At 50.3% G+C, this 21,956-nt stretch overlaps 1 protein-coding gene across 8 annotated transcripts in view; it reads right to left on the bottom strand.

Annotated features, from left to right (window-relative positions):
- Nucleotides 1-21,956, bottom strand: part of STXBP5L (syntaxin binding protein 5L) — a 340,555-nt gene that overhangs the window by 9,493 nt on the left and 309,106 nt on the right. For 4 of the 8 annotated variants that reach the window (XM_073576992.1, XM_073576994.1, XM_073576997.1 and 1 more), the window contains 4 exons: nucleotides 12,711-12,815; nucleotides 12,070-12,309; nucleotides 11,458-11,818; nucleotides 11,138-11,303 (listed from right to left, as the gene is read on the bottom strand). In XM_073576992.1, coding sequence (XP_073433093.1) covers nucleotides 11,138-11,303; nucleotides 11,458-11,818; nucleotides 12,070-12,309; nucleotides 12,711-12,815 — 872 coding nt within the window. The remainder of the gene's footprint in view (nucleotides 1-11,137; nucleotides 11,304-11,457; nucleotides 11,819-12,069; nucleotides 12,310-12,710; nucleotides 12,816-21,956) is intronic. The other 4 variants (XM_073576995.1, XM_073576999.1, XM_073576998.1 and 1 more) reach the window with 1 other exon arrangement.

Below are 21,956 nucleotides of genomic sequence, written 5' to 3'. Positions count from 1 at the left end.
GGAGTATTATTATTATTATTATTATTATTATTATTTATTGTTATAGCGCCATTTATTCCATGGCGCTTTACATGTGAGGAGGGGTATACATAAAAACAAGTACAATAATCTTAAACAATACAAGTCATAACTGGTACAGGAGGAGAGAGGACCCTGCCCGCGAGGGCTCACAATCTTCAAGGGATGGGTGGTAATACAGTAGGCGAGGGTAGAGCTGGTCGTGCAGCGGTTTGGTCGATCGGTGGTTACTGCAGGTTATAGGCTTGTCGGAAGAGGTGGGTCTTCAGGCTCTTTTTGAAGGTTTCGATGGTAGGTGAGAGTCTGATATGATGTGGTAGAGAGTTCCAGAGTAGGGGTGATGCGCGAGAGAAATCTTGTATGCGATTGTGGGAAGAGGAGATAAGAGGGGAGTAGAGAAGGAGATCTTGTGAGGATCGGAGGTTGCGTGCAGGAAAGTACCGGGAGACGAGGTCACAGATGTATGGAGGAGACAAGTTGTGGATGGCTTTGTATGTCATGGTTAGGGTTTTGTAATGGAGTCTCTGGGCAATTGGGAGCCAGTGAAGGGATTGACAGAGGGGAGAAGCTGGGGAATAGCGGGGGGACAGGTGGATTAGTCGGGCAGCAGAGTTTAGAATAGATTGGAGGGGTGCGAGAGTGTTTGAGGGGAGGCCACAGAGCATGAGGTTGCAGTAGTCAAGGCGAGAGATGATGAGGGCATGGACTAGGGTTTTTGCAGATTCTTGGGTGAGGAATGAACGGATGCGTGAAATATTTTTGAGTTGAAGTCGGCATGAAGTGGAAAGGGTTTGGATATGTGGTTTGAAGGAGAGATCAGCGTCAAGGATTACTCCGAGGCAGCGAGCTTGTGGGACTGGGGAGAGTGGGCAGTCATTTACTGTAATTGATAGGTTCGTAGGGGGGGTCGCGTGAGATGGGGGAAAGATGATGAATTCTGTTTTGTCCATGTTGAGTTTCAGATATCTAGTGGAGAAGAAGGATGAAATAGTGGACAGACATTGAGGGATTCTGGTTAGTAGGGAGGTGATATCTGGTCCAGAGATGTAGATCTGTGTGTCATCAGCATAAAGATGATACTGAAAGCCATGAGATTCTATGAGCTGTCCCAGGCCAAAGGTGTAAATAGAGAACAGCAGGGGCCCAAGGACTGAACCTTGTGGGACTCCGACAGATAGGGGGCGAGGTGAGGAGGTGGTCTGTGAGTGGGAGACGCTGAATGTCCGGTCTGTTAGGTATGATGAGATCCAGGAGAGGGCCAAGTCTGTGATGCCGAGGGATGAGAGGGTCTGTAATAATAGGGAATGGTCCACTGTGTCAAAGGCAGCCGACAGGTCCAGGAGGAGGAGGACAGAGTAGTGTCGCTTGCTCTTGGCAGTTAAGAGGTCATTGGTGACCTTAGTAAGGGCTGTTTCAGTGGAGTGGTGTGACCGGAAGCCAGATTGTAAGCGGTCGAAGAGGGAGCAAGAAGAGAGATGGGAGGACAGTTCAAGGTAGACGTGTTGTTCCAGTAGCTTGGAGGCGTATGGGAGAAGTGATATAGGGCGATAGCTAGATACAGAGGATGGGTCAAGAGAGGGCTTTTTGAGGATAGGTGTGATGGAGGCATGTTTAAAGCTTGAGGGGAAAACACCAGTTGTTAGTGATAGGTTGAAGAGATGGGTTAGGGTTGGGATGAAGACTGTGGTGAGGTTTGGGATGAAGTGGGATGGGATCGGGTCGAGTGCACAGGTGGTGAGATGTGATCTTGAGAGTAGAGTGGAGAGTCGATCTGTAATGGTGGAGAAGTTGGTTTTGAAGGTGGAGGGCTGGGAAGTCGGGAGGAAGGGCTCTGGGGGTTGTTGACCAAAACTGTCCCTGATGTTATCAATTTTCTGCTTGAAAAATGAGGCAAAGTCTTCAGCTGAGATGAGTGGGGAGGGAGGAGGTGCTGGGGGGCGGAGGAGAGAATTGAAGGTGTTGAATAACTGTTTAGGGTTGCGAGACAGGGAGGATATGAGAGATGAGAAGTAGGTTTGTTTAGCTGTGGCGAGTGTGGTCTTGAAAGTAGTGAGGGACTGTTTGAATGCGATGAAGTGCTCGTTGGAGTGGGATCTTTTCCATCTGCGCTCAGCAGCCCTGGAAGCTCGCCTCAGCTCTTTGGTCAGGCTGGTGTGCCAGGGCTGTCTGTTGATTTTGCGAGTTTTGGTATGTGTAAGTGGGGCAGCGGATTCCAAAGCTACAGCTATTGTGGTGTTATATAGAGCGGCAGCGTCATCCGCATTGTGTAAGGAACTTATATCTGTAAGAGGGAGGAGGGATTCAGAGAATGAGTGTAGGTCAAGGTGTTTAAGATTCCTGCGAGGGTGTGAAAGTTTGTGGGGTGAGGATTGTAGACATGGAGTGAAGAGGGAAGAGAATGTGAGCAGGTTGTGGTCAGAGAGAGGAAGAGGTGAGTTAGAGAGGTTAGATAGGGAGCAGAGGCGGGTGAAGATGAGGTCCAGTGTGTGGCCATCTTTGTGGGTGGCTGTAGAAGACCATTGAGTGAGGCCGAAGGAGGAAGTGAGAGATAGAAGTTTAGTGGCAGCTGAGAGGGAAGTGTCAATGGGGATGTTGAAGTCGCCCATGATGATGGTAGGGATGTCAGCGGAAAGGAAATGAAGTAACCAGGTGGTGAAGTGGTCAAAGAAGGTGGTGGCTGGCCCTGGGGGGCGGTAGATGACAGCCAGTTGGAGGTTGGAGGGGGAGTAGATGCGCACAGAGTGCACCTCAAAGGAAGGGAGGGTAACAGAGGGTGGCAGTGGGATTGGGGTGAAGGAGCAGGTATCTGACAGGAGAAAACCAACTCCTCCACCATGTTTGCTGCTGGGGCGGGGGGGTGTGAGAAAGGTGGAAGCCACCATACGAAAGTGCAGCAGGAGAGGCTGTGTCAGAAGGGGTGAGCCAGGTTTCGGTGATGGCGAGGAAGGAGAGTTTGGAGTATAGTTCATTCCTCAGATTATAGCCCATCCCCCGGAGTATAGCCCATTCCTCAGATTATAGCCCCTCCTATGAAGCATAGCCTAACCTCCGGAGATTAGTTCATTCCTCAGATTACAGCCCCTCCTATGGAGCAAAGCCCATCCCCCGGAGTATAGTTCATTCCTCAGATTATAGCCACTCCTATGGAGCATAGCCTAACCTACGGAGTATAGTTCATTCCTCAGATTATAGCCCATCCTATGGAGCATAGCCCATCCCCCAGAGTATAGTCCATTCCTCAGATTATAGCCCCTCCTAAGGAGCATAGCCCATCCCCCGGAGTATTGTCCATTCCTCAGATTATAGCCCCTCCTATGAAGCATAGCCCATCCCCCAGAGTATAGTCCATTCCTCAGATTATAGCCCCTCCTTTGGAGCATAGCCCATCCCCCAGAGTATAGCCCATTCCTCAGATTATAGCCCCTCCCATGGAGCATAGCCCATCCCCCGGAGTATAGTCCATTCCTCAGATTATAGCCCCTCCTTTAGAGCATAGTCCATCCCCCAGAGTATAGCCCATTCCTCAGATTATAGCCCCTCCTATGAAGCATAGCCTAACTTCCGGAGTACAGTTCATTCCTCAGATTATAGCCCCTCCTATGAAGCATAGCCCATCCCCCGGAGTATAGTCCATTCCTCAGATTAAAGCCCCTCCTATGGAGCATAGCCCATCCCCCGGAGTATAGTCGATTCCTCAGATTATAGCCCCTACTTTGGAGCATAGCCCATCCCCCAGAGTATAGTCCATTCCTCAGATTATAGCCCCTCCTTTGGAGCATAGCCCATCCCCCGGAGTATAGTCCATTCCTCAGATTATAACCCCTCCTATGGAGCATAGCCTAACCTTCAGAGTATAGTTCATTCCTCAGATTATAGCCCCTCCTATCATAGCCTATCCTTCGGAGTATAGTCCATTCCTCAGATTATAACCCCTCCTATGGAGCATAGCCTATCCTTCGGAGAATAGTTAATTCCTCAGATTATAGCCCCTCCTATCATAGCCTATCCTTCGGAGTATAGTCAATTCCTCAGATTATAGTCCATCCTCCGGAGTATAGCCCATTCCTCAGATTAAAGCCCCTGCTATGAAGCATAGCCCATCCCCCGGAGTATAGTCCATTCCTCAGATTATACCCCATCCCCCGGAGTACAGTCCATTCCTCAGATTATACCCCATCCCAAGGAGTATAGCCCATTCCTCAGATTATAGCCCCTCCTATGAAGCATAGCCTAACTTTCGGAGTATAGCCCATTCCTCAGATAATACCCTATCCCCCAGAGTATATTTCATTCCTCAGATTATACCCCATCCCCCAGAGTATAGTCCATTCTTCAGATTATAGCCCCTCCTTTGGAGCATAGCCCATCCCCCGGAGTATAGTCCATTCCTCAGATTATAGCCCATCCTATGGAGCATAGCCTAACCTCCGGAGTATAGTTCATTCCTCAGATTATAGCCCCTCCTATGGAGCATAGCCCATCCCCCGGAGTATAGTCCATTCCTCAGATTATAGCCCCTCCTATGGAGCATAGCCCATCCCCCGGAGTATAGTCCATTCCTCAGATTATAGCCCCTCCTATGAAGCATAGCCCATCCCCCGGAGTATAGTCCATTCCTCAGATTATAGCCCCTCCTTTAGAGCATAGTCCATCCCCCAGAGTATAGCCCATTCCTCAGATTATAGCCCCTCCTATGAAGCATAGCCTAACTTCCGGAGTACAGTTCATTCCTCAGATTATAGCCCCTCCTATGAAGCATAGCCCATCCCCCGGAGTATAGTCGATTCCTCAGATTATAGCCCCTCCTTTGGAGCATAGCCCATCCCCCGGAGTATAGTCCATTCCTCAGATTATAACCCCTCCTATGGAGCATAGCCTAACCTTCGGAGTATAGTTCATTCCTCAGATTATAGCCCCTCCTATCATAGCCTATCCTTCGGAGTATAGTTCATTCCTCAGATTATAGCCCCTCCTATCATAGCCTATCCTTCGGAGTATAGTCAATTCCTCAGATTATAGTCCATCCTCCGGAGTATATCCCATTCCTCAGATTAAAGCCCCTGCTATGAAGCATAGCCCATCCCCCGGAGTATAGTCCATTCCTCAGATTATACCCCATCCCCCGGAGTACAGTCCATTCCTCAGATTATACCCCATCCCAAGGAGTATAGCCCATTCCTCAGATTATAGCCCCTCCTATGAAGCATAGCCTAACTTTCGGAGTATAGCCCATTCCTCAGATAATACCCTATCCCCCAGAGTATATTTCATTCCTCAGATTATACCCCATCCCCCAGAGTATAGTCCATTCCTCAGATTATAGCCCCTCCTTTGGAGCATAGCCCATCCCCCGGAGTATAGTCCATTCCTCAGATTATAGCCCATCCTATGGAGCATAGCCTAACCTCCGGAGTATAGTTCATTCCTCAGATTATAGCCCCTCCTATGGAGCATAGCCCATCCCCCGGAGTATAGTCCATTCCTCAGATTATAGCCCCTCCTATGGAGCATAGCCCATCCCCCGGAGTATAGTCCATTCCTCAGATTATAGCCCCTCCTATGAAGCATAGCCCATCCCCTGGAGTATTGCCCATTCCTCAGATTATAGCCCCTCCTATGAAGCATAGCCTAACCTCCGGAGTATAGTCCATTCCTCAGATTATAGCCCCTCCTAAGGAGCATAGCCCATCCCCCGGAGTATAGTCCATTCCTCAGATTATAGCCCCTCCTATGAAGCATAGCGTAACCTCCGGAATATAGCCCATTCCTCAGATTATAGCCCCTCCTATCATAGCCTATCCTTCGGAGTATAGTCCATTCCTCAGATTAAAGCCCATCCTCCGGAGTATAGCCCATTCCTCAGATTATAGCCCCTGCTATGAAGCATAGCCCATCCCCCGGAGTATAGTCCATTCCTCAGATTATAGCCCCTCCTATGAAGCATAGCCTAACCTTCGGAGTATAGCCCATTCCTCAGATTATACCCCATCCCCCGTAGTATATTTCATTCCTCAAATTATACCCCATCCCCCTGAGTATAGCCCATTCCTCAGATTATAGCCCCTCCTATGAAGCATAGCCTAACCTTTGGAGTATAGCCCATTCCTCAGATTATACCCCATCCCCAGAGTATAGTCCATTCCTCAGATTATAGCCCCTCCTATGGAGCATAGCCTAACCTCAGGAGTATAGTCCATTCCTCAGATTATAGCCACTCCTATGAAGCATAGCCTAACCTCCGGAGTATAGTTCATTCCTCAGATTACAGCCCCTCCTATGGAGCATAGCCCATCCCCCGGAGTATAGTTCATTCCTCAGATTATAGCCACTCCTATGAAGCATAGCCAAACCTCCGGAGTATAGTTCATTCCTCAGATTATAGCCCATCCCCAGGACTATAGTCCATTCCTCAGATTATAGCCCATCCTATGGAGCATAGCCCATCCCCCGGAGTATAGTCCATTCCTCAGATTATAGCCCCTCCTATGAAGCATAGCCCATCCCCCAGAGTATAGCCCATTCTTCAGATTATAGCCCCTCCTATGAAGCATAGCCTAACCTCCGGAGTATAGTTCATTCCTCAGATTATAGCCCCTCCTATGAAGCATAGCCCATCCCCCGGAGTGTAGTCCTTTCCTCAGATTAAAGCCCCTCCTATGGAGCATAGCCCATCCCCCGGAGTATAGTCCATTCCTCAGATTATAGCCCCTCCTTTGGAGCATAGCCCATCGCTCGGAGTATAGCCCATTCCTCAGATTATAGCCCCTGCTATGAAGCATAGCCCATCCCCCCGGGGAATAGTCCATTCCTCAGATTATACCCCATTCCCCGGAGTATAGTCCATTCCTCAGATTATACCCCATCCCCCGGAGTATAGACCATTCCTCAGATTATACCCCATCTTCCAGATTATAGTCCATTCCTCAGATTATAGCCCCTCCTTTGGAGCATAGCCCATCCCCCAGAGTATAGTCCATTCCTCAGATTAAAGCCCCTCCTATGGAGCATAGCCTAACCTCCGGAGTATAGTTCATTCCTCAGATTATAGCCCTTCCTATGGAGCATAGCCCATCCCCCGAAGTATAGTCCATTCCTCAGATTATAGCCCCTCCTATGGAGCATAGCCCATCCCCCGGAGTATAGTCCATTCCTCAGATTATAGCCCCTCCTATGAAGCATATCCCATCCCCCGGAGTATTGCCCATTCCTCAGATTATAGCCCCTCCTATGAAGCATAGCCTAACCTCCAGAGTATAGTTAATTCCTCAGATTATAGCCCCTCCTATGGAGCATAGCCCATCCCCCGGAGTATAGTCCATTCCTCAGATTATAGCCCCTCCCCCGAAGTATAGTCCATTTTCCTCAGATTATAGCCCCTCCTTTGGAGCATAGCCTATCCCCCGGAGTATAGTCCATTCCTCAGATTATAGCCCCTCCTTTGGAGCATAGCCCATCCCCCGGAGTATAGTACATTCCTCAGGTTATAGCCCCTCCTTTGGAGCATAGCCTAACCTCCAGAGTATAGCCCATTCCTCAGATTATAGCCCCACCTATGAAGCATAGCCTAACCTCCAGAGTATAGTCCATTCCTCAGATTATAGCTCCTCCTAAGGAGCATAGCCCATTCCCCGAAGTATAGTCCATCCCTCCGATTCTAGCCCCTCCTTTGGAGCATAGCCCATCCCCCAGAGTATAGTCCATTCCTCAGATTATAGCCCCTCCTTTGGAGCATAGCCTAACCTTCGGAGTATGGCCCATTCCTCAGATTATAGCCCCTCCTATCATAGCCTATCCTTCGGAGTATAATCCATTCCTCAGAATATAGCCCCTCCTATGGAGCATAGAGTATCATTCGGACTATAGTCAATTCCTCAGATTTTAGCCCCTGCTATGAAGCATATCCCATGTCCCGAAGTATAGCCCATTCCTCAAATTATAGCCCCTGCTATGAAGCATAGCCTAACCTTCGGAGTATAGCCCATTCCTCAGATTATACCCCATCCCCCAGTGTATAGTCCATTCCTCAGATTATTCCCCATCCCCCAGAGTATAGCCCATTCCTCAGATTATAGCCCCTCCTATGAAGCATAGCCTAACCTTCAGAGTATAGCCCATTCCTAAGATTATACCCCATCCCCCCGGAGTATATTTCATTCCTCAAATTATACCCCATCCCCCTGAGTATAGCCCATTCCTCAGATTATAGCCCCTCCTATGAAGCATAGCCTAACCTTCGGAGTATAGCCCATTCCTCAGATTATACCCCATCCCCCGGAGTATCTTTCATTCCTCAGATTATAGCCCCTCCTTTGGAGCATAGCCCATCCCCCGAGTATAGTCCATTCCTCAGATTATAGCCCCTCCTATGGAGCATAGCCCATCCCCCGGAGTATAATCCATTCCTCAGATTACAGCCCCTCCTATGGAGCATAGCCCATCCCCCGGAGTATAGTTCATTCCTCAGATTATAGCCACTCCTATGAAGCATAGCCTAACCTCCGGAGTATAGTTCATTCCTCAGATTACAGCCCCTCCTATGGAGCATAGCCCATCCCCCGGAGTATAGTCCATTCCTCAGATTACACCCCATCCACCGGAGTATAGTCCATTCCTCAGATTATACCCCATCCCCCGGAGTATAGCCCATTCCTCAGATTATAGCCCCTCCTATGAAGCATAGCCTAACCTTCGGAGTATAGCCCATTCCTCAGATTATACCCCATCCCCTGGAGTATATTTCATTCCTCAGATTATACCCCATCCCCCAGAGTATAGTCCATTCCTCAGATTATAGCCCCTCCTTTGGAGCATAGCCCATCCCCCGGAGTATAGCCCATTCCTCAGATTATAGCCCCTGCTATGAAGCATAGCCCATCCCCCGGAGTATAGTCCATTCCTCAGATTATACCCCATTCCCCGGAGCACAGTCCATTCCTCAGATTATACCCCATCCCCCGGAGTATAGTCCATTCCTCAGATTAAAGCCCCTCCTATGGAGCATAGCCTAACCTCCGGAGTATAGTTCATTCCTCAGATTATAGCCCTTCCTATGGAGCATAGCCCATCCCCGAAGTATAGTCCATTCCTCAGATTATAGCCCCTCCTATGGAGCATGGCCCATCCCCCGGAGTATAGTCCATTCCTCAGATTATAGCCCCTCCTATGAAGCATAGCCCATCCCCCGGAGTATTGCCCATTCCTCAGATTATAGCCCCTCCTATGAAGCATAGCCTAACCTCCAGAGTATAGTTAATTCCTCAGATTATAGCCCCTCCTATGGAGCATAGCCCATCCCCCGGAGTATAGTCCATTCCTCAGATTATAGCCCCTCCTTTGGAGCATAGCCCATCCCCCGGAGTATAGTCCATTCCTCAGATTATAGCCCCTCCTTTGGAGCATAGCCCATCCCCCGGAGTATAGTACATTCCTCAGGTTATAGCCCCTCCTTTGGAGCATAGCCTAACCTCCAGAGTATAGCCCATTCCTCAGATTATAGCCCCTCCTATGAAGCATAGCCTATCCTCCAGAGTATAGTCCATTCCTCAGATTATAGCCCCTCCTGAGGAGCATAGCCCATCCCCCGAAGTATAGTCCATCCCTCCGATTCTAGCCCCTCCTTTGGAGCATAGCCCATCCACAAGAGTATAGTCCATTCCTCAGATTATAGCCCCTCCTTTGGAGCATAGCCCATCCCCCGGAGTATAGTCCATTCCTCAGATTATAACCCCTCCTATGGAGCATAGCCTAACCTTCGGAGTATGGCCCATTCCTCAGATTATAGCCCCTCCTATGGAGCATAGAGTATCATTCGGAGTATAGTCAATTCCTCAGATTATAGCCCATCCTCTGGAGTATAGCCCATTCCTCAGATTATAGCCCCTGCTATGAAGCATAGCCTAATCTTCGGAGTATAGCCCATTCCTCAGATTATACCCCATCCCCCGAAGTATATTTCATTCCTCAGATTATACCCCATCCCCCTGAGTATAGCCCATTCCTCAGATTATAGCCCCTCCTATGAAGCATAGCCTAACCTTCGGAGTATAGTCCATTCCTCAGATTATACCCCATCCCCCGGAGTATAGTCCATTCCTCAGATTATAGCCCCTCCTATGAAGCATAGTTTATTCCCCGGAGTATAGCCCATTTCCCAGATTATAGCCCCTCCTATGAAGCATAGCGCATCCCCCGGAGTATAGCCCGTTTCTCAGATTATAGCCCTTCCTATGAAGTATAGCGCATCCCCCGGAGTATAGCCCATTCCTCAGATTATAGCCCCTCCTATGAAGCATAGTTTATTCCCCGGAGAATAGCCCATTCCTCAGATTATAGCCCCTCCTATGAAGCATAGTTTATTCCCCGGAGTATAGCCCATTTTCTCAGATTATAGCCCCTCCTATGAAGCATAACCCATCCCCCAGAGTTTAGCCCATTCCTCAGATTATAGCCCTTTAACGGGGTCTACCAAGCTGGGGTACCTCTTTCAGTACCACCCCGTGTTTTCGGAGGTTCGCTCTACGTTGGCTGGAGTCTGAATGAATGACGCGGGCTGGAATCCCTGGGTTACATGGGCGCATATAAAAGATCACTGCTTCTCCATGTATTTCCAGTCTGACAACACTTTACTCACAGGACACAGGATATATCACACAGATACAGAGGGCAGGCCAATAGAAAAGCGGCAGGCCAGACATGCATTACAAAAGCCGCAGGTGGCCGAAGCCTGCCGATGTTTACTGTGGAAATGACAAAGGTAGGGGGAGGGCGGACGAAAGGGGAATGCATATAACTGCACAACATATTCTGGGTGCTAAGTGGTTCTGTAACATGTAACAAGCCCCTCCTATGAAGCATAGCCTAACCTTCGGAATATAGTCCATTCCTCAGATTATAGCCTCTCATATGAAGCATAGCCCATCCCCCGGAGTACAGCCCCTCCTACAGAGCATAGCTAATCCCTGCAGCACAGCCCTTCCCCCAGAATGTAGCCTACCCCTGAACTTCCTGTGTGTCACACAATAGTACGATAAATGGCGTCAGACGCATGTGCAGCCCCTGATGGTGACGGCCTCGTACCCATTACAGGCGGATGCGAGGACAGATTTGAGCAGGGCCTCACCTGCAGGCTCTCACACATCTCCTGACTGTATGTGATCCTCTGGATCTCACTGGGAGAGCACAGGTACAAGGCCTGGCCGTGGTTGGTGAAGCAGAATGTCCGCGCTATTCTCATGTCTGTCAGCGGCAGGTAGTTGATGTCGAGCAGCGGACGGAGGCTGGGGAGGCTGCAACCACAAAATCAGGACAAATTCATCAACACCTGATCCATAGTATAAATGTAGGTAAGCACCCCAGCTGCTGCAGTGGCCATGACAGCCCCTCCACAAAGAGGTTCTGCAGCAGCTGGCCAGATCTGGTTACAGGTGAGTCTGCTCGTACCTTATGGTCATGATGTGTCCGTTGGCGCAGAAGCATGCCAGCAGCACGGTGTTGCACATGGTGACCACGTCTGCCCGCAGCAGGAAGGACGTCTCGGTGATGTGGTGCACGTACAGACACGTCTGGGACGGCAGGGAGAACACTTTCGCTTGCTTCTCCGAGCAGACAACTGCGAACTGGTGATCTCCGATGTCCTGCGAGGAGGAGGGGGAGAAGGCGACCAGCTTCCGCTTCCTTGTCTTCTCGTTTTCTTCGCCGCTGTTCAGGTCCCTCCAGACTTCATACGACGGGTGAATCAATGAGCCCATACAATCCAGGCAGGAGAACGTCAGCACCGCGCCCTTCATGGTGAGCACCGTGCCTGCACACAGAGGGCACAAGTAACACACGGACCCTGCGGCACTAATCCCCCTACTAGGGAAGCCCCACAGCGCCGTTTCCCCTAGTCCTGCTCCTACAGCAGATGGACTTGTTACAATGCATCAGGCCACAATCAAAGTCTCTACCTGCACCGATACATTGTAACAAACCAGCACTTGTGTGAGCAGAACTAGATCAGGATGGGTTTCTATTCACTGACTGACAGCAGAGATCCTGGAATGATGATCTTACCGCTGGGGGACACCTGCACGGGCTCGCTCTGCCGCTGCTCCTCGGATACGGGAATGTTCAGCGATATGATCAGCACCATGCCCAGGCTGGTGCCCACCCACAGGCACGGAGACGGAGCCTGGTCGTTCTTCCGGGCAAAGGTCTCCATGAAGTACAATGCGGTGACGGCCTCTTTGGCTTCTTTATCGATGCTGGACACGCTGGAGCTCCGCGAGCGGCTGAACGAGCTTTCTCGACTTTCTACAGGAGGTAGAACAAGAGATTAGTGGGTAATATGGGCACACAATGCCACGACAGAGAAACGCACGTGACAAACCTGGCAGATCTCTGAATACTAACCCATACTGGTGTCCACGCAACACTAGGAAGCTGAGATATAGGATGCTGTTAGGGTTCTGGACACCAGCTTCTAATATCTCAGCTTCTCGAACCTCCAGGAGTCGTACAGGGATAGGCTCAGGATTTAGGGCACTACACACTACAGGAGCTGGCGGGTAGAACATGGCGGCATTATACAAGGCGCTCAGTGAACCCTACAGTGGGATCAGCCCGACACAGGCAGGACACGTAAGATGCTACACATGGAGGACAGACAGGACTACTACTCCTACAGGACACACAGTGCTACACATGGGTCTTACCTTTCTCGGCCCACGAGTTTGTAGAATAGTGGTATTCGTCATTGGAATAAGTACTGACTCCGTGTAACTGCTGGAGCATTGCCCTTCGGGATATGTAACCTACTGCTACAAGAGCCACGGGGTGCAAGAGGACAGCGGCAAGAGAATCAGCCGGGAGATAGACAAAAACAGAGCACCGATTATATATCCCATCCCCCACACAACACCAGAGACTCTCACAGCGAAGCTCACAGTCCAGGAACTACCATCCTCTCACCTACAACTACTCCAATTACCCCTTACACAAAGCGATCCCACGGGACAAATCCACCTCTGACCACCGGATCATCCTCATTACTACAGCCGCCAATCCCACAGCTCCAGCATCATTCGACCACTACAGAGGACAGAGACTTCCCAATCAAAGCAGATGCCTAATTTCCCACTAAAACCACAGATTTTCCACAACCACAAATTCTCTTACCCGACCACAATTCCCCAAATACAAATCCTCCCAACCAAGAATCCTCCCCGACCATTAATGTTCTCCAACCACAAATCCAACCAACCACAAATCTTTCCCAAACACAGATCCTCTCAACAACCACAATTCCTCAAACACAAATCCTCCCAATGCATAAACCCTACCCAACCACAAATCCTACCCGACCATAAATCCTCCTCAACCACAAATCCTCCCAACCACAAATCTTCTCACCCACAGATCCTCCCGAACCACAGATCATCCGAACCACAAATCCTCTCCATGCATAAACCATATCTAAAAACAAATATCCTCAATTACCTTAAATCCTCCTTGATCACCAATCCTCCTCATCCACATAAATTCCACAACTATATATCCAACCCATCCACAAATCCATTCAACCATAACTCCTCTCTGACCAACCATAAATTCTCTCCCCAACCACAAATCCTACTAACCACAAATCCTCTCTGTCAACAAATTCTCCCAATCACAAATCCTAACACAAATACTCCCCATACATAAATCCTACTGACCACAAATCCAACCACAAATTCTACCAACCATTAATACTTCCCAACCACAAATCCTTCCCAAACACAGATCCTCCCATCCACAGATCCTTCCAACCACAAATCCTAACTCACAGATCCTCCCCAACCACAAATCCGCTCCATGCATAAATCCTACCTGACCATAAATCCTCCTCGACCACAAATCCTCTCACCCACAGATCCTCCCGAACCACAAATCCTCCCAACTACAAATTCTCCCCGACCACAAATCTTCTCCATGTATAAACCAAACTAACCACAAATCCTACCCAACCATAAATCCTCAATTACTTTAAATCCTCCTTGACCACAAATCCTCCTCATCCCCATATACTCCACAACCATAAATCCTACCCATCCACAAATCTTTTCCAACCATAATGCCTCTCTGATCATAAATTCCCTCGCCAACCACAAATCCTACTAACCACAAATCCTCCTCGATCTCAAATTCTCTCAACCACAAATCCTAATAACCACAAATACTCTGCATACATAAATCCTATCAACTACAAAACCAACCACAAATCCTCCCAACCATTAATCCTCCCCAACCAAAAATCCTTCCCAAACACAGATCATTCCATCTACAGATCCTCCCAACCACAAATCGTCCCCAACCACAAATCCTCTCAACAACTGCAATTCCTCACCAAACACAAATCTTCCCAATGCATAAACCCTACCCAACCACAAATCCTACCCGACCATAAATCTTCCTCTACCACAAATCCTCCCAACCACAAATCCTCCTGAACCACAAATCCTCCCAACTACAAATCCTCCCCGTCCACAAATCCTCTCCATGCATAAACCATACCTAACCACAAATCCTACCCGACCATAAATCTTCCTCTACCACAAATCCTCCCAACCACAAATCCTCCTGAACCACAAATCCTCCCCGTCCACAAATCCTCTCCATGCATAAACCATACCTAACCACAAATCCTACCCGACCATAAATCTTCCTCTACCACAAATCCTCCCAACCACAAATCCTCCTGAACCACAAATCCTCCCAACTACAAATCCTCCCCCTCCACAAATCCTCTCCATGCATAAACCATACCTAACCACAAATCCTACCCGACCATAAATCTTCCTCGACCACAAATCCTCCCAACCACAAATTTTCACACACAGATCCTCCCAAACCTCAAATCCTCTCCACGCATAATCCATACCTAACCACAAATCCTACCCGACCATAAATCCGCAATTACCTAAAATCCTCCTTGATCACAAATCTTCATCATCCACATAAACTCCACAACCATAAATCCTACCCATGCACAAATCCTTTCCAACCATAAATTTTCTCCTGAACCACAAATCCTCAACGACCACAAATTCTCCCAACCACAAATCTTCCCCATCCACTGATCCTCCACAACCACAAATCCTCCACGACCAACCACAAATCCTCTCTCCAACCACAAATCTGACCTGACCACAAATCTAACCCAACCACAAATCCTTTCCTCAATCACAAATCTTTCCCAACCACAAATATTCCTCATCCACAAATACTCCCAATCCATACATCCTACCGACTGCAAATTCTCCCAACAAATCCTACCCAAACACAGATCCTCCCACCCACAGATCCTCCCAAACCACAAATCCTACCGACCACAAATCCTCTCTCCACCCACGAATCCACATCAACCTCAAATACTCTAAACAAATTCTTCCCAACCACACATCTCCCCAACCACAAGTCCTCTCTCAAATCTTCTCCAACCACAAATCCTCCACAACCAGAAATCCTCCCCAACCACAAATGCTCTTCCCAATCACAAATACTCCCCAAACACAAATCCTCCCTGACCATACATCTTCCTCGACTACAAAGCCTAACCACAACTCCTCACTGACCACAAATCTTCTCCCCAACCACAAATTCAAACAACCACAAATCTGACCAACCATAATCCTTCCCAACCACAAATCCTCCGACTACAAATGCATTTCCCAATCATAAATCCTCCCCAACCTCAAATCCTTCCAACCACACATCGCCCCAACCATAATTTTTCTCATTAATCTTCCCCAGCCAAAAATCTGACCAACCGCAAATCTTCCCCGACCATAAATCATCCCCAACCACAAATTCCCCCTGACCATAAATCCTTCCCTATCACAAATCCTTCCCAAACTCAAATACTCCCACCCCTAAATCATCCTAACCACAGATCCTCCCAAACCACAAATCTTCCCAACCCACAAATCCTATCGCCAACCATTAATCCTCCCCGACTACAAATCCTCCTGCTCACAGATCATCCCATCCACAGATCCTACCAAACCACAAATCCTCCCAACCAGAAATCCTCCAAAACCACAAATCCTCCTAACCACAGATCGTCCCAACCACAAATCCTCCCTATGCATAAACCTTACCCAACCACAAATCCTACCGACCATAAATCATCCCTAATCACAAATCTTCTCCACAACTACAAATCCTCTTTATCCACAAATCCTCCCAAACCACAAATCTGGTCCATCCACAAATCCTTTCCAACCACAAATCCATCCCAAGCACAAACCCTCTCCCCAACCACAAATCCTACCAACCACAAATATTCCCAATCCATAAATCATACCAACTACAATTCCTTCCAAACCAAATATTCACCATCCACAAATCCTCCCATATAGAAGTCCTTCAAAACCACAAATACTCCCAATCCACAAATCCACTCCATCTACAAATCCACCCAACAAAAATTTTTCCAAACCACAAATCCTACTCATCCACAAAACATACCAACAACAAATACTCCCAATTCACAAATCCTCTCCATCCACAAATCTTCCCAACACAAATGTTTCTAAACCACAAATCTTTGCAACCAAAAATCCTATCCATCCACAAATCCTTTTCAACCATAAATGCTCCCCAACCCTGCAACTATGGTACTATAACTGCAAATACCCTCCTAGAACTACCATTCCACACATCTTCTCTATGATCGAACTACAACTTCTGTCCTACAACCACCACACTAACACTACTACTATGCAACAACTACAGTCATAGAACTCCTGTCCTGTGACTACGGCCCAATAATTACTCTCCTACTACTTCTCTCCTTTAAGTACCATCCTTCAACCATCATCTGATCACTACTGTGCTACAACTGCAGCCCTATGACTATTTTGCTTTCCTACCATCCTAGAACTTCCACCCAATTACCGCTCTATGACGACCACAATTCAACCTACCGTTGTATAGCAAACCTTCAACTACCGCCCAACAATTCCAACCCTACAGCTACTATCCTACAACCATGATGCTACAACAAACCTTTAACCCCTAACACACCAGATGACCACATTCAGTGACTACTGACTGGACCATCCCATTAACCATCCATCCTTCCCCAGCTCCATGCTCCGTTACTCCCCTTTAACCTTAACACCCCACCACTATTTCTTACAGATGCTGTATACATGCACATAACTAAGGAAGGAGAACGCAGGGAAGATCTTGTCGCTTTAGTATTTTAAAATGTGAAAAAATCCGGCGAGTTCAGACACCATCTTTGTGACAAGCTCCTGTACCTGTGTCCCCATGATAACACTTCCTGTCCTGTGGCAGAAGCTCAGCATTATAAAACAAGCTCTGGGCATCCAAAGAAAGCAAATTGGTTATATTAAATCTATAAGTATAGATCCTGAGCGGCTGCTATGATGTCTGGTGCCCTATGACAGCGGAACAGGAGCAGAAGGGGTTGTCATAGGGGCACAAGCACGTTGAAGTCTGCTCATCTTAACCCTTAATTATACAGGACAGGATCTTCTGGTGCGTCTCCTTCTTGCCAGCGGAGGACATTTCACTTGCTGACGGTACAGGTGATGGGTATTGTCCGGTCACAACAGGTGAAATGTGCTCTGCCCACGCTGCGGTGCTCACGGGTCTCGTGTCACGTGGTGGTCATCCCCAGTCACTGCAGCACATGGACACGTTACTTACAATGTATCAGAACGTTCAGAGGATACACTGTAACAAACCCTCAGCTGTAAGAACAGGACAGCATTATTATGGGGGCACACAGCTGAAGCTATAATCACAGCATTATTACGGGGCAAACAGCTCAAGCTATAATCAGAGCATTATTATGGGGGCAGACAGCACGTGGCCGCCATCTGTCAGTGAATGGAACAGATTAATGGGATTTGGAGTCTGCGGATTGTGAGTTGGATGAAGCTTCTCATCACTTAATCTGATCGGTGCCGGGCGTCTGAAGGTTTCCCTGGACACCGGTGATACGGGATCTGGAGGAGACGCGTCAGGCGGCTGGGAATGACCAGTATGTGACACGAGAACCTGCAGTCACCATCAGAGGAGAAAGATGTGACATTACTACACCCGGGCACTGCACAGGAAAGGGCACTGCACACAGGGAAGACACTGCACACAGGAGAAGGCACTGCGCACAGGAGGAGGCACTGCACACAGGAGGCACTGCACACAGGAGGAGGCACTGCACACAAGAGAAGGCACTGCACTCGGGAGAAGGCACTGCGCACAGAAGGCACTGCGCACAGGAGGAGGCACTGAACACGGGAGAAGGCACTGCACACAGGAGGAGGCACTGCACATAGGAGGAGGCACTGCACACAGGAGAAGGCACTGCACACAGGAGAAGGCACTGCCTTCTGGGAGAAGGCACTGCGCACAGGAGGATGCACTGCAGACATGAGTAGGCACTGCGCACAGGAGAAGGCACTGCACACAGGAGGAGGCACTGCACACAGGAGGAGGGACTGCGCACAGAAGGCACTACACAAGAAAACGCACTGCACACAGGAGGAGGCACTGCACACAGGAGGAGGCACTGCACAAAGGAGGAGGCACTGCACATAGGACAAGGCACTGAACACAGGAGAAGGCACTGCACAAAGGAGAAGGCACAGGAGAACGCACTGCACACAGGAGGAGGCACTGCACACAGGAGGAGGCACTGCACTCAGGAGGAGGCACTGCACTTAGGTGGAGGCACTGCACACAGGAGGAGATGCTGCACACAGGAGGAGGCACTGCACTAAGGAGGATGCACTGCACACAGGAGGCGCTGCACTTCGGAGGAGGCACTGCACTCGGGAGGCACTATACACATGAAGAGGCACTATACACATGAAGAGGCACTGCACACATGAGAAGGCACTGCACACAGGAGGAGGCACTGCACACAGGAGGAGGCACTGCACTCAGGAGGCACTACACACAGGAGGGGCACTGCACTTAGGAGGAGGCACTCCACACAGGAGAAGGCACTGCACACAAGAGAAGGCACTGCACACAGGAGAAGGAACTGCACACAGGAGAAGGAACTGCACACAGGATGCACTACACACAGGAGAAGGCACTGCACACAGGAGAAGGCACTGCAGACAGGAGAAGGCACTGCACACAGGAGGAGGCACTGCGCACAGGAGAAGGCACTGCGCACAGGATGAGGCACTGCGCACAAGAGGCGCTGCACTTAGGAGGCGCTGCCCTTAGGAGGCACTGCACACAGGAGGCACTGCACTTAGGAGGCGCTGCACTTAGGAGGCACTGCACTTAGGAGGCGCTGCACTTAGGAGGCGCTGCCCTTACTACACACATGAAGGGGAACTGCACACAGGAGAAGGCACTGCACACAGGAGGAGGCACTGCAAACAGGAGAAGGCACTGCACACAGGAGAAGGCGCTGCACACAGGGGGCACTGCACTCAGGAGGCACTACACACAGGAGGGGGCACTGCACTTAGGAGGAGGCACTACACACAGGAGGGGCACTGCACACAGGAGGCACTACACACAGGAGAGCACACTGCACACATGAGGGGGAACTGCACACAGGAGGGGGCATTGCACACAGGAGAAGGTACTGCACACAGGAGAAGGCACTGCACACAGGAGGCACTACACACAGGAGGGGGCACTGCACACAGGAGGGACACTACACACATGAGGAGGTACTGCACACATGAGGAGGTGCTGCACACAGGAAGGGCACTGCACAAAGGAAGAGGCACTGCACAAAGGAAGAGGCACTGCACACAGGAGGGGGCAATCCACACATGAGGAGGCACTGCACACAGGAGGGGGCATTACACAGATGAGGGGGCACTGCACACAGGGGGCACTGCACACAGGACAAGGCACTGCACACAGGAGGAGGCACTGCACACAGGAGGCACTGCACACAGGACAAGGCACTGAACACAGGAGAAGGCACTGCACACAGGAGAAGGCACAGGAGAACGCACTGCACACAGGAGGAGGCACTGCACACAGGAGGAGGCACTGCACTCAGGAGGAGGCACTGCACTTAGGTGGAGGCACTGCACACAGGAGGAGATGCTGCACACAGGAGGAGGCACTGCACTAAGGAGGATGCACTGCACACAGGAGGCGCTGCACTTAGGAGGAGGCACTGCACTCGGGAGGCACTATACACATGAAGAGGCACTGCACACATGAGAAGGCACTGCACACAGGAGGGGTCACTGCACACAGGAGGAGGCACTGCACACAGGAGGAGGCACTGCACTCAGGAGGCACTACACACAGGAGGGGCACTGCACTTAGGAGGAGGCACTCCACACAGGAGAAGGCACTGCACACAAGAGAAGGCACTGCACACAGGAGAAGGAACTGCACACAGGAGAAGGAACTGCACACAGGATGCACTACACACAGGAGAAGGCACTGCACACAGGAGAAGGCACTGCAGACAGGAGAAGGCACTGCACACAGGAGGAGGCACTGCGCACAGGAGAAGGCACTGCGCACAGGAGGAGGCACTGCGCACAGGAGAAGGCACTGCGCACAGGATGAGGCACTGCGCACAAGAGGCGCTGCACTTAGGAGGCGCTGCACTTAGGAGGCACTGCACACAGGAGGCACTGCACTTAGGAGGCGCTGCACACAGGAGGCACTGCACACAGGAGGCGCTGCACTTAGGAGGCGCTGCCCTTACTACACACATGAAGGGGAACTGCACACAGGAGAAGGCACTGCACACAGGAGGAGGCACTGCAAACAGGAGAAGGCACTGCACACAGGAGAAGGCGCTGCACACAGGAGGAGGCACTGCACTCAGGAGGCACTACACACAGGAGGGGGCACTGCACTTAGGAGGAGGCACTACACACAGGAGGGGCACTGCACACAGGAGGCACTACACACAGGAGAGCACACTGCACACATGAGGGGGAACTGCACACAGGAGGGGGCATTGCACACAGGAGAAGGTACTGCACACAGGAGAAGGCACTGCACACAGGAGGCACTACACACAGGAGGGGGCACTGCACACAGGAGGGACACTACACACATGAGGAGGTACTGCACACATGAGGAGACGCTGCACACATGAGGTGCTGCACACAGGAAGGGCACTGCACAAAGGAAGAGGCACTGCACAAAGGAAGAGGCACTGCACACAGGAGGGGGCAATCCACACATGAGGAGGCACTGCACACAGGAGGGGGCACTACACAGATGAGGGGGCACTGCACACAGGGGGCACTGCACACAGGACAAGGCACTGCACACAGGAGGAGGCACTGCGCACAGAAGGCACTGCACACAGGAGGGGTCACTGCACACAGGAGAACGCACTGCACACAGGAGGAGGCACTGCACACAGGAGAAGGCACTGCACACAGGAGGAGGCACCGCACACTGGAGGGGTCACTGCACACAGGAGGAGGCACTGCACACAGTAGGAGGCACTGCACTCAGGAGGCACTACACACAGGAGGGGGCACTGCACTTAGGAGGAGGCACTGCACACAGGAGAAGGCACTGCACACAGGAGAAGACACTGCACACAGGAGAAGGAACTGCACACAGGAGGCACTGCACACAGGAGAAGGCACTGCACACAGGAGGAGGCACTGCACTCAGGAGGCACTACACACAGGAGGGGGCACTGGACTTATGAGGCACTACACACAGGAGGGGCACTGCACACAGGAGGCACTACACACAGGACAAGGCACTGCACCCAGGAGGAGGCACTGCGCACAGAAGGCACTGCACACAGGAGGGGTCACTGCACACAGGAGAACGCACTGCACACAGGAGGAGGCACTGCACACAGGAGAAGGCACTGCACACAGGAGGAGGCACCGCACACTGGAGGGGTCACTGCACACAGGAGGAGGCACTGCACACAGTAGGAGGCACTGCACTCAGGAGGCACTACACACAGGAGG

Source organism: Dendrobates tinctorius, unplaced genomic scaffold (assembly GCF_039654945.1).
Source record: "Dendrobates tinctorius isolate UK_male_01 unplaced genomic scaffold, ASM3965494v1 ptg000054l, whole genome shotgun sequence".
Lineage (NCBI taxonomy): Eukaryota > Metazoa > Chordata > Amphibia > Anura > Dendrobatidae > Dendrobates > Dendrobates tinctorius.
Note: the sequence above shows the minus strand (reverse complement) of the source record. Positions and strands in the feature narration are given on the sequence as shown.